This window comes from Helicoverpa zea, chromosome 26 (assembly GCF_022581195.2).
Source record: "Helicoverpa zea isolate HzStark_Cry1AcR chromosome 26, ilHelZeax1.1, whole genome shotgun sequence".
In the NCBI taxonomy this organism is placed as follows: domain Eukaryota; kingdom Metazoa; phylum Arthropoda; class Insecta; order Lepidoptera; family Noctuidae; genus Helicoverpa; species Helicoverpa zea.
In genome coordinates this window covers 6,639,093-6,655,682 of record NC_061477.1, presented here as the reverse complement: position 1 = coordinate 6,655,682, position 16,590 = coordinate 6,639,093, and the positions used below count along the sequence as shown (strand labels likewise).

Below are 16,590 nucleotides of genomic sequence, written 5' to 3'. Positions count from 1 at the left end.
TGGTACAGAGATAGAGTTTACATTGAGAAAGAACATAGGTTGGTTTTTATCCCGGACTTTTGAAAAATTCTCTTGGAAACGCGATATAACCGAACTCTATGCCGCGCCGGTGAAACCGCGGGCGGGAGCTGGTATAGGCTATATTTTATCCAGGTGTGGGAAAATGGGTTCTAACCGCTGGGCGACAGCTAGTGCATTATTCGGATAACTTTAGGACTTTGAGTTATGTATAACCTGTATTTAAGAAATAATAGTTATTGTTATTTGAATCTGGTTTGAAATGATGGCGATGCTAAGTCTTCTAAATATCTTCAAGTTGAGTGATATTCTTGCTAAAAACGGAATTATTCTCAAATAAACTAAAAAAATGAGACAACATTTCAGAGATGTTTTCACTAAAATGTGTCTTATATCACAGCAATAAAATTCATTTTTTATCGCCAAAACATGACTAAAACTGATTCAAATAAGATGTCGTATATTATTTAGTGTTAATTTAAAAACTATATCAATAAAATGTAATTAATATTGTTAGACTATCTTTGATTTTGTATTACAATTTATTATGTTATCTAACATTCCTGTATATGTGTGCCACTATGTTTCATTTAGAGAAAGTTTCTCAACTTCAGATATATCTATAGTTCTCGCCAAACTTAAAGGCGGCTTGCAACTAACTTCCGACCACAAGTACACTTGGTCGAACTTAACAGTTCACGTCACATATCTTTGCTATTCTGAAGTTTGGCGTTTGACATAGTTCATAGTTTTTTTGGACGATTGTGAAGTCAATAATAGGTAACTTCGGACGAGCTAAGTTGTTTGAAAATATCTGTAAGAACAAGGAGGATTCAAATAGCTAACTTCAAGGCAGAGTTAATTGGCGTGATCTATATTTAGATCCAGATTATTTCTTATGTTGAACATTTTCTGCGTCACTATCTAAAATCTGGCTTTGGTGAAATCGACTTATAAAATTCATGTTTGAAAATGTAATTTTAAGTACCTAAGTTAGCAAAAACTTTAATCTATTTTATAATACAATATGCCGTTTGATAAGCTCGCCTAACCGATATGGTTTGCGTATTATTGTAAAATTTTATTAAATAAAAACAATATAAAACTATATACCTATGCTATTTTATTTCTTCAGTGATTTAAGATGTTGCCAGTTTTAGTGTTTACGTTTATTTATTTCCAAATGGCGGCAGGTTCAACAGATATTTTGGAGTCATTGAATTTCACTTCAAATCCTATTATGAGAAATGCTAAAACGCTCGATTTAACTTTTACATGTTAGTGATTTTTATATGTACTTATATTCTTTTAATTTCGTGGTTTGGTGAACTTTTTTTTAACGACACGTCAAAAATCATCAAATGAATCCCCTCTAGGGCATGCAATTCCGGTAAAATAAAATTTACCGGTAAAAATTCGGTAATAAAAATATTTTTACCGGTAAAACGGTAATTTTTGTATTTTTTTAAAATGTGATATTATAACCATAACGTTGGGTAGTCTAAAAGCAAAACAAAAAAATAAAAGTACAAGGTTTAAGGTGGTAAATATTTTTTGTGATGTGGCCGTAACAAAAAAAACATGTCAGTACCAGCCGTACGCGATGTCGCCGACAAAATGCAAGAGAAACGGCTGCGATGGTACGGACATGTAAAAAAGAGACCACCTGAATACATCGCCAATGTTATGTACTCAATCTCGATATACCCGGTCAAAGTGTTGGTTGAATGTCGTAATGAATGACATGAAAATCTACGAACTCGAAGAGGAAGATGTCCAGGGTAGAGCGAAGTGGAAGAAGAAGATACGGAAAGCGGACCCTGTCACAAGACGGGATAAACGCTAAGAATTACCGTGAAAAAAAAATATTTCTTTCATTGAAGTGAAAGACCTTTTTTATGGTACATCGTAGGCATTTTATGGACCAGGGTCGCGGTAACTCTTTCGAAAAATCCCGCAGCCCCGGCAGGCATTGGCCTTGCTGGGCCCCGCTGTGTTTGCTGATATCTCCTTGAGGAGCGCGTGGAACAACGCGCGCCGCCGATACGGGTCTGCTGTCTATGCAGATGGAGGAACAATGAGCCACCCGAACTCACCGCCCAAAGACCGACGCCTACGGTGGCCGGGAGTCGTCTCTCGATACTCGGCGCCCGTGGTGTCTTCATGGTCCACTACAGCGGCTGAGATGAGTGGTGCGAACTCGCAGTCGCTCCGCCGTCTCCTTCTCGAGCATGACTGCTTCGCAGAAGGAGGCGACGGCTTCCCATTCACTCCGGACCATGGCTTGAACCAGGACCGGACGCGAGAGGTTCCGCTGCCTATTGCCTCGACGACGACACGTTACCCTTGGGCGTTACTCTTCCCAGGCGGTGCACACCTGGACTGTGTGCTCCACCTTGTCCTCAGAGCTGTCCGCATGGTGGTGAAGTAAAAGCCCTTGCTCTGTAAGGTCACAGAGTAGGTAAAATAAGCGTAAGCTACATTTTTACCTAATATGAGCTGACAGGAAAATCAGAATAACCGAATGAATAAAATTTGTTTAGATATTATAAATTAAGATGAGAAAGAAGATTTGTTTCTAACCTAGAGATAGTTAAGGAGCCACATAAGTTTACTTTCCTAAAAAACAGCAACTTTAACACTTACAATATGTAATGTATGCAATATTACATTATGTTCAGGCTACATAATGAAGATTTGACGTCAAATGAACAATTGCTATATTTTATCAGGAAAAAGTAAAAACCGGTAAATTACCGGTTACATATTATTTTTACCGGTAATTTAAAAATTACGAAAATGGGCGGTTTTACCGGTAAAACCGAAACCGGTAAACCGGTATTGCATGCCCTAATCCCCTCCCGCTGTGGGTTAGCAGCGGCGAGGGAGTGTCAGACTCTTACTGACTAAAAACCGTCGTGTTCCGTCGTGGGCCTTTTATGTGCCAGGGCCGCGGTAACTCTTTCGAACAACCCTCAGCCCCGGCAGGTGGTTTGGTGAACTGAGTTTGTGTTTGTGTGTGTGACTATCTGTTTCATGTTCATCATAAGCTGGGTACTTACTTAGCAGTGTAGCACGTAACGTATCAGATACGGTATCAACCTGCAAGTGGGTACGGCTCGTCCACGGTCCTCACGAGCACACTGCGAGCCGTCTTTGTGTTGTTTGTGTTTACAGCGCTCCACGCGCGAGCGGCTCGCAGCGGGCTCGTGCCTACGTACTCACTTGATACCGTATCCGATACGTTACGTGCTACACTGCTAAGTGAGTACCCAGCTTTACGGTCTAACCGTTTGCACCTCCCAGTTTACCAGAGTAGGTACCCCGGTGTTTTAAGTGGAGGGACTGCCTATCTGACCTCAACTTGTTACCCGGGCAACCCAATACCTCTACTACCCGCAACTTTCAAACACGATAGCCGGATCCCAAAGTTCAACGCGCCTTTCGAAACGCGAAGAAAATTGTCATGTTAAACAGTGTGTCGTACCTAAACACATTAAATTAAATATGTCATTGTCGATTCATCGATCGATCATTCGATGCTCCTAACTTTATCTCTGCTTTACACATGATGTTGTAAATTTCGAAAACGAAAAATGACTCCTGCGGCTAAACCACTGAATGGATTAGGTTAATTTTTTTACAAATCGCCATAGAATATCATGAAGTATATGTGATAGGATTTAATGTGATTAGGTACGACACACCCGATATATGGTCGCCCATTCACAGACTTACTATGGCTGTTACTTAGCCTAGTGTTCTTGCTTAATTATCCTGAATGTCTGTAACTCACTACTTTCTGAGTATATCTTGGACACCAAAGTGTGATAAAAAGGTGAAGGAAAACATCTCGAGGAAACCTGGACTATAAAGTCTGAAATCACCAACCCACATTGAGCTAGCGTGGTGATAAATGCTCAATCTTTCTCCGTGCGAGAGGAGGCCGCAGCCCAGCAGTGGGACGATAAAAGGCTGTAACAAACAACAGATTGCCACGCTTTTCAACTTGCGTTTATTTCTTGAGCTCACATTTCTTAATTAGCATTCATTTAGGTGCACGAAATTTACGGTAACTCAAGAACTATTTCAGTTTTCCCAATGCTCTCGAACTACCAAGCTAACGCAGTGCCAGTGACAGAGGCGCAGTATCCGTGGATTGCTCGCGTGGTACACTCGCGCACAGCCGATGTTCCTCACATGTGCACCGCTGTTTGTATCGCCGAAGCTATTTTCATTACTGCCTCGAGATGCATTCATTAGTAGGTATTTCGTACTTTACTAAAGCTAGGTTTAATCGAAGACTATTTTCAACCTTTAAAGGGCTAGAGTCTGCTTTTTTTGTTTTCGGTGTTTGTAATACCTACATAATTATGTAAATATTTTGCATTGTATAGCTGTAACTTAATTATAATTAAATTTTAATTGACTGCTAGGAAGTATGTTCTTCCCAGCCATAACACTAGGAAATGGTGAAAGGGCGTTTTGGGGGTGCTGTAATTTTTTACGTGAAAAAGTGCTAAAAACTAGCCTAGTTTCAATGAACGTTTTTGACTTTGACTTCGTGTCATAGGACGTCTTCAAAACAGCCGCGAAAAAATATCACTAAGTAACATTCTTTCTCCGATGCCTTTTATAGCTGGCTGAAAATAGTCTTCATCTCTAAACCAACATTTACCTATGTTAATGGTTCGGTTGTATTCTGTGACTATAAGGGTGCGTCCACATCTGGCGAATGCGCCGCGAATGCGCAGCACGCGAGCCGATCGCGAGCTGTCCGCGAGCTGCGCGCGTGCAGTCACTGCAATAGTTCGGTGCGCCTCTTTAGCGCAACTCACGCAAGGCTCGTATAGAGCGCGCGAGCGGCGCGCGATCTGCGCGCAATCAGTTCTCGCCCTTACAGTTCCGTATATTGGCTCAGTACTATCGAAGATGGCAGACGTCGCGCGCCGCCTGCGCGCCGCTCGCGTGCGGCGCTTAGGTCGCGCGCGAGCTGCGCGCGGGCGGCGCAGAAGCGGCGCACGAACAAAAATGAACGCGCGCAGCTCGCGGACAGCTCGCGATCGGCTCGCGTGCTGCGCATTCGCGGCGCATTCGCCAGATGTGGACGCACCCTAAGGCAAACTATCGTATAATTCTTGTCAAATATCTTTGCCCCTCTGAATGAAGAGTAAAAGAATTTGGTTAGTTGTATATATAAATATGTTTCCTCGATAAATGGGCTATCTAACACCGAAAGAATTGTTCAAATCGGACCGGTACAAAACAAACAAACAAACAAACTCTTCAGCTTTATATATAATATTAGTATAGACTAGCTTCTGCCAGTTTCACCGGCATCCCGTGGAAACCTCTGCACGAACCCGGATAAAAAGTAGCCTATATCCTTCCTCGATAAATGGGCTATCAAACACTGAAATAATTTTTCAAATCGGACCAGTAGTTCCTGAGATTAGCGCGTTCAAACAAACAAACAAACTCTTCAGCTTTATAATATTAGTATAGATTTGGGAGTTCGAGTAACCAGCTAACTTCAGAGCGGGCGGTAGTTTGTTAATTTACTATTTTCTTTATAAAAGGAAGTTAAAGACTATTTGGTGGGTGTGGATGTCGGATGTAGAATCTATTGGCGTAAGTAGTGAATGTTAAACTTTCGTTCGTTCGATTCTCGCAGCTGACGTCGATTTCGAATGTGATCCTTAAAAATATTTTTTTGTAAATGTGATTTCCAATATATGATAAAAAGCCGATTTTTCTTTTACTTTCAGCCTAAAAGTAAATCACACGACGATAATTTATATGTCGAAGCGCTTCGACGCACTAGCATTTGTGATACCTTCAGAGCCAACAAAACAGGCTTTTGACGACATAGGGTTCATCGTGGTAGATGACAAAAGCTTTAACAGGCTGGACTGGCCTGCTATACAACTGTTCGATAGCATGAACAGAACAGACGAAATGTTTACTTGGTTCTCTGAACTCGTGTCGCTTAAGTACAAAGTCGTTGGATATGCTATGAAAAAGGTAAGACTTGTAACTCCTGTTTTAAGTACTTAAAGAGTTAAATGGGGTATTAGGTACCTACTAAGACTTCGCTATCCGACTGTCACTAGACAGGGCCCCGATTCTCCTAAGTTAATAATGTCAAAATCGAGTAGAAATTGAATCGCAATATGATCGCAATAGCAGTTTTAACCATATCGGGCATTCTGCTACTAATAAAAGACCAATCGTATTCGATTGACATTTGATTGGTGTGCGATTGGTCTGCTTTTTTTTTAACTTTGGTCTATACGGAAGTTTGCTGTACAATCATTTTGCAATCGTAAATCATTTGCAGACAAAATGATTCATTATTGAATGACAGAAAAGGATAAAAACGTTTATTTCAAAGAAAAAATAGCGGAATGCCACATACGCTTCAATCGTAATCGAGTCGGGATTGGATCTCAGTCGAATCGAGTCGAACGTGAATCGTATGACGCTTAAGTAAAATTAGGAGAATCGGGGCCCTGTACCTCAAGAATCGTACCCAATGCCTCATAGGTAGAGAGATGATGATGATTATTGTTGCCGCTTTAACAACTTTATTACTTACGTTTATAAGTAGGTAATGGTACGAAACCGTTCATGTGAGTCGGACTCACCCTTGGCCGAATTTTTATTTATAATTTGTACCCTGAGAAAACTTACTGAGTCCCACTATCTGCATTAGGTACCCATCAGCTCACACATTTTCTATTCACTAGGGTTACGAAAGAATACCGTCACAAGAGCAGCAATTTAATCTTACGGAATTGGATGTCGTCGTAAGCATGGAGTTATGCCCTAAATTAATAAAATTTAGGATTAAAAAACGTACAGGGTTCGCCGTCCCTTGTTATCACTCATGCACTTTACAACAATTCGAAAAAAATATCGACAGATGTTACAACTATCATGGCGTGGAGGGTGGTGCCGTTATAACAAATGTAATGGGTTATAACAAATTAATGGGAGTAGCGACTTGGGGCCCTTCTATCAAGGACTATGAGTTGCCCGTTGGATTCGCAGTGGTTAATTCCGAAAACTTTTTCAAAGACTTCACGTGTGCGACCAAGATAAGGGATGATAATGGATTGCTGATTACAAAGGGATATTATCAGACTTTGTGTAACAGCGGCTAATGTTTATATTTGAATAAAAAAAATTACAGTTCTTTTGTTTTCATGATTGTAATATGATTAATGGTATAAAGTACCTTATACTTTCTATTTCTAGGCATTGTATGACATTTACACAGTTAAAATCTTTAATTTTGCCAATGAGTCAATGCTTTGCAAGAAGGAATGACAATAAAACACAAATCATAATTAAGCACTTATATTATCCAGTTATATTTGTACAGAATTAATATAATATTATTTTAAGTACAACCTAAGAATTATCTACATTAAAATTAAACTTAAACTCTGAATTTGTAAATGAAAATTTAAATTTCTTTGCACTATCATCACTTTTTTCAGTGTTGGCAACTTCAGGATCAAGCTTAGTGTTGCTATCTTTTGGAATAATTTCAGTAGCATTGCCTTTGTCTACTTGATCTGGTGCTAAACTGAAGTTGAATTTAAATGATTCATCACCCGTAGTTAGAAATGCAGATTTTCTCAAAAATGTAGCTTTTGGCTTGTCAGGAACATCTGATATCTTGATTTTACTGGCCACTGTAAACAAATAACCTCAATATAAAAGAGGTTACAAGCTTTCACAATAGAACAATGAGATTACTCCTCAATTCTAGAAAGGCTGTTCCTTCTACTGGAGTCTGAGATCAGAGTTATGCAATCTTCCAGTATATTATCAAGAGCCCGGTACATTTAATCATTATGGACAAGTTATATTATAGCTCTTTAAGATTGCTTGATTAATCTATGTTTAAGGGCCTTTCTTGTGTAAGTTAGTTGAAATTGACCAATATTATGCAATTTTCACATCAACTTTTTCTAGGACACTACTTTAACCTTACTTTTTGCTAATTTCTTCTCTTCGGCAGCCATTTTAGCTCTATAGTCTCCAAAATGTGTTCTCATTAGTTGTCTCTTGCGGATCACAGGCTGATTGTTGTTCTTTAACACTGTGAGCACCTTCCATGCTTCTTGCACTGAAAAATTAACAAAAATTTGTAATAAGGGACCCCATGGCAGACTAGTTACTTTTTATCACGTAAATAAATGATGATGGACAAAAATATTACTATTTATATAAAATATGTATAAGTGTATGTTTTAATGTTATTATATTTATATATTGTATTTTCTATGGGCCTTAGATGCCTGATTCAAATAAATAAATTTTAAAAAAAAATGTTTAATAGGTTATTTAATTTAAAGAGTTAGGTTTATCTTATTATGCAAGGTGGTGTAAAGTATTGTCTTGTATTCCAGTAACCTTATTTTGACGATACTCAAAACCACTTTCATTGTATCCACTCATGTGTCATCTCAGAACTGTGGTATTTTTATAACAAGAGTAATAATATGATATTGTTACACTTACTTTGCTTTTCAGTGCCTTTCTTTTCGTTTAAACATCTCTCTAACTGTTGAATACACCAGCACAGTTCAAGCTGAAACTGTCTCACAGATTCTTCGGGATCTACGGCGTCAGATGTGTCTTTCTCTACTTTACAAGGTTTCTGAAGAGAGTTGGATTTTCCTTTAGAATGTAATTTAGTAGGTTTAGGCATATTTACAACTTAAAATCACTCTTTATTTCAAGTAAATAAACCACGTTTTGTTTTGTTTTGAACTTTTGATTGATGTAATATGAAGCAGTGACGTTTCTCTTTTGCTCAATGAAGGTGCGGCGTGCGTCGTTTACTTACCGTTTGCGTTCGGATCCGTAGACAGAGAAAACTACGTTCGGATCTAATTCAATGGATCTAATTGTTTATTGTCTGTTATTTTGGTTAAAAAAATCGTGTGGCTTTTAGAGAAATGTTTCTATTCTATAGCATTCTCTAGCTGAGTATATGGCTCATAAGGTAAAAACTATTCAGGTTATTCGTTAATTCCTATTAATATTATTAATTAATTTTAATTTAATTATAATCTTGTAATAAAATTGTAAAACCTTCTTCACAAAAAACATTGATCGAGTGTTGCCACATATAATGCGATAGTGGTGACTATGACGTAACGTGAAATATTGCGAAACTAAAACTGTAACCTCAAAAATTTTACTGAAGTTTTCACGAGAATATATTATGCCGCTTGGAAAATTCGGGAAAATTACACTTTCGTGGTAACTACTTGAATCATAAATTTCCATTGTCTGTAAAATAATACGGTCCATTCCATTCGTGGTGAGCCCTGTACATTTCACTTACTTATTTTTTTACTATTTATCGTAATCAATAGAAGCATGAATATTCCTTCCTTTCAATTACAATAAATTTCCAAAGGCGTTTAATTTTCCGCTAACAAGACTGATTTCCATACTATATGAAAAATACTTACGCCGTCATAACCTCTTGTTTTTATTCTGCTACCATAAAATAAAATTGAGAAACTTCAGAATATGTTTGCGAATGTAAATAAGTAACATTTTGACCCTGTTCCAGGTTAGCAGTAACAGTGACTAGTTTATCGCTTTTTGTGGTGGCCAAGAACTCAATAAATGCCAGTCGCCTGGAGAACATGAGAGCGCGGGAACGTATGCGCAAGTCCAATCAGGGAGAGTATCCAGACGTCTACAGAAAGCTGTGAAGCGTGAGTAACTTAGTTACAGTTAGAATATATTATCTTATAGCTGGACACAGTTGGTTAAAATTAAGTGAAAAATTCTCTGTCTTCCGCTGTGCTTATTTGGCCATTATTAGTTGTGGACTATCTGTTATATTTTGTTAACAACCACATCTTATTAAATGATGTACAATTGTTTTTATGGACTTGGCCCACTGGTGTACCATGCAAAAATCTTATCAACGTTGACATGATAAAAAATTACTACAGCCTTCAATTCTACTCTCATAAAAAAATAATGATGTAATTCCGCATGCATCCTGCAAAGTATGATAATTGACTTTTAAAGTCATTAAAAATACCTTCTGTATGATACAATTATTACCTACTAGGTCAATATATAAATAATATTCACACTTATCAATAAATAAACTTTGACAGACTGCACTCAAGCTAAATATTTAAAAGAAAGAACTAGAACAAATCAAGATGGCGTCTCCGGTGCTGGATGCTGCCAAACTGCAGCTGGTTCAGGAATTGGAGATTGAGATGATGTCGGACATGTACAACCGATTGGTCACTGCATGCCACCGCAAGTGTATACCAGTCAAATACCAAGAGACTGAACTATGTAAGTGGATATTCCATTCCATAAAACATTATCTGCATTGAAATAACAATGATAAATTAATAAAAAATAAATAAATATGGTCTGGTGTATTAAATACAGATATGTTTTCACACATTCAATTAAAAACAACAATTCATGGTTGACTAGTATGCTGTGACAACTTACTGCGTAATGGCGCAAAATGGTTTTACAGTCTTACAGCCAGTCTCTTCATCAAAAGTAAAAGCCAAAGTAATGTCATAAAGTAAAAGTAACTGTCAAATTCGTTTTTTTAAGGCTAAAATAACAGCAAAAGCTAGTAGATAAAACGAATTTGACCGTTACTTTTACTTTAGGACATTACTTTGGCTTTTACTTTTGTTGAAGAAACTGGCTGTTATTAATTTATGTTCATAAGTAATTTGTTTTCTAGACTAAGGTAAACATCAGTAACATGTTTCTGTTATCCTATTAATTAAAAATTCCTTGTTTCTGACTTCCAGGTAAAGGCGAGTCAGTCTGCCTAGATCGCTGCGTGGCCAAGTACCTGGACGTTCACGAACGCATTGGCAAGAAGCTCTCCAACATGTCCCAAGGAGAGACAGAGGATCTAACCAAGGTTAATCTGGCTGATGGCAAGAAATAGAATTAAATAGGCACAAGAACACACTTATGACGAATCATAGACAATGTACCAGTACCTGACATTAATTATCTATTGCCAAGGTAAAAAATAACGGAATTGAATCACTTGGAACAGAAATACACTATAAAGTATTACACATTGCATTGCATTTTTTGAAATTATGGTAAAAAAGCCGATGGAAATAAGAAAATAATGTTTTTTTTTTAATATTTCTTGTCCCCGTGACAAAACATACAATTTCGGCGGCATTTAATGTAACACATACCTCAATAAAGACTGCTTAAAAATAGTCTATCGATAAAATGTAAAAGCTACATCCTAAATAATTGATTCGTCATAAGTCGTCACAACTTACTTAATGAGAAAAAAATTATATAATGGCGTCATAAAACAAATGGAAGATGCAAAAATATCCCTGTTTGTGGAGTTATGTACATGTTGATGCGATTTCTGTTTTCTAGAATGGGTCATTATTATTAGTAATTTTATGCTTTAGTGGTTGATTTTAGTTCATTTGTTAGAAATAAAACTACACAAATCCAATGCATTTTTTTTATTTTACACCATGTGCACAATTTCATGACAAAATACTAAAAAACTATCTATAATTACAAATAATTTATTATCTAATGATACTGACCAGTATCGCTACTGAGTTTTCAAATGAGCGGCATGACCGTAGCCAAAGCCGTACCCAATTGTGTAACTCTTTACTAGTTGTACTAAAACAAAAATATTTGAACAAAAGAAAACAATTCCTTTGAGCCAAATCAGGAAAAAGACTTCCCTACCCTTGAACTCTAATAAGTATGCGTAAAACAGCCAAGCGCCTTGCGCGGTCACCCACACTATGGTCAGGAGTATAGCTTTTCTTATACTGAGACGGAACGAATGAGCCACCAATGGAAGCAAAGAGAGAAACCAGACGAAGTATTGTGACGTCATAACGCTGTTAAAGGCGACCAACACCACTGTCTGACAAAACAGTGCAAAAGGCAACGTCCTGGGATCAGCTCCGTATTTAATACTCAAGATGAACAAAATGACCGCTTTGAATAAAGTTGTGACGTGCTTCACTATGTCGAAGGCAATCTGGTTCGTGCTCAAATAAGAGTAGTAGAAAAGCACAGAGAAATTGTGACGTATATCCACTCTGGACGCGTGGTAGTAGTAAGTTTCGTAGAGGAAATCATAACCGTACAAAGCCCACATACTGTATGTTACGCTGAGTAATGTTACCACACAGCTCAAAGCTAACGTTAGCTGGTTCATATTGGGCCACAGGATCATCAGTCCCTGTTTCCAGGTAGTTTTACGAGGAATTTTAGAAATCCCTAAACTAAGGTACATTGGAAAACTAAACACGAGAGGGTAAATACGCAGATGAGTTGATAAACCGAGAAAAAATCCCGATAGAGTATATTTTTTTAAACCCTTGACTACGTCGGTTTGTAAAAAAAGAAGGGATAGTATAATAGTGAAACAAGACACCGAATCTCCGTTACCACGGGTCGATATACCAATACTGAGCGGATTGTAAAGCCACAGTAATGAGCAGTACATCGGGATATTAGTAGAAGCGCTCTTTGGTCCTAGCTGATGTTCAACCAATGTCTTCACAGCGACGGTTATCAAAATATCAAAAGTTGAAAACAGAATTTTCCCAAAATGTTTGCCCAGGATCATGTTGGGAACAAGAAGATAGGCAAGGATGGGGCTGTACCTATACGTCTGTCGTTTGTACGGAGATTCTCCATGAAAAACGTATCTAGCAGCGTCTGAGAAGACGGAATAGTCAATATCAGTGTAACCAACATCGTAAGTTTTATCGTGGAAATCAGCGTAAGCAATCAAAAATAGCCTTATGAAGAAACCCGCTACGAGGTGGTACTTTAGCGGTAAGGTCATAAATTGCAACCAACGGTGCATTTTAAATTCTGGTCTTCAAACTCTTCGCGGCAGAATACAAACAGGTCTTGAATTCTTCAAACTCCTTAGCGCAGTCGTCTTTTTTTACCGAACCTTCTTTGAGCAAAACGCAGCGGGCGTATAAAACACTTTGTTTGGAACACTTGGCGAATATGAGGGGATACTTGGCTAGCCTATCTTTAGCTTTGGTGACTGATTCCATAGTTAATTATCAGCCCTGCGACGCTGAAGCGTTGTAGGAGGTTCGCTGTAGTCAAATGGAATGCGCGGACTGAAGAATATATCGTAAATGGGCTTTGAGAATAATATCCCGAGCGCTAAAGCCGTAAACGTGAATTGAAAGGTCTTTGGGTATCTGTAGATCCAACTTCTTTTGCCTAGAGGTTGGCTGCGATGACGATAATCCATAGCTTCCTGAAAAAAGAAAAGTCGTGTTAATGAGCCTGTAGATCACGTTTTGCAGATTCCCGTTCCCCTCACAGACTTGTGCAGTATTGAAATGTCGATCCGAATGACATTGATAGAAGAAACAAATATGCGAATAGTTTTCTTTTTTTTTAGAAACCTGACATCAGAAGCACAAAATTATACAACCTTTGTCTAAACTCTCGAGCTTTTGTTTCATCTACTCATTAACATTGAGACTAGTAAATTCCTTTCGGGGAACAAATTGGAACCTCTTCCGTGACTTACCTTACTTAGCCGGTCGATCAGTGACCTGGGCGTACTTCCGCGGTTCCAGGTCGTAACCCTCGCATACAAGAGAAGAGTTCAGGGGCTTGAACTTGACACAACACTTGCGCATCGCCTCGAACACTTTATCGCATCGGACTTCTTGGAAGTCGTTTTCTGAAGGGAGAGAAAAAATATGTTAATACTTAAAACAGTCTTTCCCAAAGTAGGCGATAACGCCCCCTTGTGGGCGCTGCAGGTCTCAAGGGGGGCGGTAAGAGACCCAGAAAGAAAATGGGGGCGTTGTGTAGAGGCCTGGGGGGATTTGTAATTTTATTTACTCTCAACAACAACTTGTGAACATCAACTAATATGAATTAAAAGATTGCTCAAACTCGGAAAGTTGGAGCACCGAAGAAACAAAGACACATGCAGCTGACTGTCGATCCAGTCACGATTTCTTTTAATTTGTGTTTAATTCCGCTTTAAAGGACAATGCTATTCTTTGTATGGAAGTTGGGCTCAAGAGTTGCCCACAGTAACTGCATAGTGTATTATGTTCCATGGGCTTATAATAGGTCCCAGACCGAAATATTTCGAAATCTATCCCAGGAGTCCTGAGAAAAACTGGTTTGACTCTTATTCAATATTACGAAAAATATGCTTACGAACTCTTAAGTATTCCACTTTTATAACCTCAATTGAAATGCATTATAATATTAATCGACAAATACGAGGTATTGAACGAGATTTTTTTTACCGACTTCAAAAAATGGAGGAGTTTCTCTGTTCGTTTGTATTCTTTTTACGTAAGTACGTGCATAACTCCGTCGTTTACCAACCGATTCAAACAATCATTTTATTGTTTGAAAGGATTTACTTTCCAAATGGTTCCTTTGTTATTCGGTCCAGGGTCTGGTGATAGAAACCTTAAAACAATAGGGAACTCTCGGAAATTGTAAGCACATATCGAATAAGAACTTGTCATTCGGGTATATGTCTCCGACACCACAAAACAGTGGAGTTTAAGACCTAACCCGACGATGGAGACGACAGTGAGACGGGGGAACTCCTCAACGGTATCTATTTACTACCTCGTGTTCGAGCTTATTTTATTTGTCTTGATTAGATTTTTCCATTGCCATTACGGATATTAATTGCATGACGCTACACGAACTTAGAACTGATTGTGGTACTCGTAGATAGAGACTGAAAAGCAAGAGAAACAACAATTACCTTTAAACGTCTATTTCTGTTTTTTTTTTTTTTATCCTGTTAACAGTGAAACCACTAACTATCTGAATGTTATTTCAAGAAAAGAGGTTGTTAGATTTGTGGCTGCTTAAAATGGCTTGCTAACAATGGCTGGCTAACATTAGAACCGGTTTTTCTCGGGACCTCTGGGACCGATTTCAAAAATATTTGGATTCCGTCTTAAGAGTGAAGTAAAGAACCTATTCTAACCATTCCCACTACTGGGCAAATGGCTTGGGCTTTATAAAGTGACTGTTCAAGTTTAACATTAGAACCGGTTTTTCTCGGGACCTCTGGGACCGATTTCCAAAATATTTAGATTTCGTGTTAACAGTGAAGTAAAGAACCTATTCTAACCATTCCCACTTCTGGGCAAATGGCTTGGGCTTTATAAAGTGAATGTTCAAGTTTAACATTAGAACCGGTTTTTCTCGGGACCTCTGGGACCGATTTCCAAAATGTTTAGATTTCGTATTAACAGTGAAGTAAAGAACCTATTCTAACCATTCCCACTTCTGGGCAAATGGCTTGGGCTTCATAAAGTGACTGTTCAAGTTTAACATTAGAACCGGTTTTTCTCGGGACCTCTAGGACCGATTTCCAAAATATTTGGATTTCGTGTTAACAGTGCAGTAAAGAACCTATTTTGACCACTTTCACTACTGGGCAAATGGCTCAGACTTTGTTAAGTGAATGTTCAAGTTTAACATTAGAACCGGTTTTTCTCGGGACCTCTGGGACCGATTTCCAAAATGTTTAGATTTCGTGTTAATAGTGAAGTAAAGAACCTATTCTAACCATTCCCACTTCTGGGCAAATGGCTTGGGCTTCATAAAGTGACTGTTCAAGTTTAACATTAGAACTGGTTTTCTTCGGGACCTCTGGGACCGATTTCAAAAATATTTGGATTTCGTGTTAACAGTGCAGTAAAGAACCTATTTTGACCACTTTCATTGCTGGGCAAATGGCTCAGACTTTTTTAAGTGACTGTCCATGGAGAACATTTGAACCGGTTTTTTTCGGGACCTCTGGGACCGATTTCAAAAATATTTGGATTTCGTGTTTAGAGTGCACTATGGAACCAGCTGGAACTACGCCCACTGCTGGGCAAACTTTGAGCCCAGACCCTGGCATTGTCCTTTGAGAAATTCTCGAACAAACACTACTTTTATGTCCCAAAACTCAAAAATTTTTGCGCTCGCTTCTCTCGCGATGTCTTTACTATACTCTTGCATTTTTTATCACATATAGCTACTTTTAATGTCCCATTACTCAAAAAAATTCACGCTCCCTTTGCTCGCGGCTTCTTCACTTCACAGTTGCCTTTTATTATACATGTTTAGGACTTTTAGTGAGCCAAAACTCAAAAATTTTCGGGTTTGCTTCACATTACAGTTGATTTTATTTTTCCAAAATTTTAAGTCTACCCCAGCAAAAAGGTAACGTCGTTGTTAAGTCCTTTTATTAAAGAGAAAGTATCTTCTAGTTTCCATATCAACTTTCTTATTTACGCTACTACTTTAAATCCCAATTATTTATTTTTTTTAATATACAGGCGCCAACACCAACAAAGAGTTATGTGCGTTAGAGCAACATTTTAATTAATTTTTGTTTTGAGTTCTAACATATAACAAAAATTTTCACGCTCGCTTCGCTCGCGCAATCAGAAGCTATGTTCCCGTGTTTTTACATTCACCAACTAGCAATAACTTACGTACGATTGGGCTACATTTTACGTC

General features: G+C 38.2%; 4 protein-coding genes across 4 annotated transcripts; 2 read left to right on the top strand and 2 right to left on the bottom strand.

The window, feature by feature from the left end:
- Positions 1–27: 27 nt before the first annotated feature.
- Positions 28–7,184, top strand: LOC124643173. Its single transcript, XM_047182048.1, has 4 exons — positions 28–1,295; positions 4,112–4,280; positions 5,787–6,042; positions 6,768–7,184. The coding sequence occupies exons 1-4, from the start codon at positions 1,163–1,165 to the stop codon at positions 7,182–7,184; spliced, it is 975 nt and encodes a 324-aa protein (XP_047038004.1). The 5' UTR covers positions 28–1,162.
- A 180-nt stretch (positions 7,185–7,364) lies between these two features.
- On the bottom strand, positions 7,365–8,879 carry LOC124643175 (UPF0488 protein CG14286). Its single transcript, XM_047182054.1, has 3 exons — positions 8,554–8,879; positions 8,024–8,158; positions 7,365–7,721 (listed from the first exon to the last, which is right to left on the bottom strand). The coding sequence occupies exons 1-3, from the start codon at positions 8,741–8,743 to the stop codon at positions 7,435–7,437; spliced, it is 612 nt and encodes a 203-aa protein (XP_047038010.1). The 5' UTR covers positions 8,744–8,879; the 3' UTR covers positions 7,365–7,434.
- Positions 8,880–9,180: 301 nt separating this feature from the next.
- On the top strand, positions 9,181–11,539 carry LOC124643177 (mitochondrial import inner membrane translocase subunit Tim10). Its single transcript, XM_047182056.1, has 4 exons — positions 9,181–9,361; positions 9,620–9,767; positions 10,182–10,371; positions 10,854–11,539. The coding sequence occupies exons 3-4, from the start codon at positions 10,230–10,232 to the stop codon at positions 10,994–10,996; spliced, it is 285 nt and encodes a 94-aa protein (XP_047038012.1). The 5' UTR covers positions 9,181–9,361; positions 9,620–9,767; positions 10,182–10,229; the 3' UTR covers positions 10,997–11,539.
- Positions 11,535–13,774, bottom strand: LOC124643172 (GPI mannosyltransferase 1). Its single transcript, XM_047182047.1, has 2 exons — positions 13,619–13,774; positions 11,535–13,339 (listed from the first exon to the last, which is right to left on the bottom strand). The coding sequence occupies exon 2, from the start codon at positions 12,923–12,925 to the stop codon at positions 11,645–11,647; it is 1,281 nt and encodes a 426-aa protein (XP_047038003.1). The 5' UTR covers positions 12,926–13,339; positions 13,619–13,774; the 3' UTR covers positions 11,535–11,644.
- Positions 13,775–16,590: the final 2,816 nt, after the last annotated feature.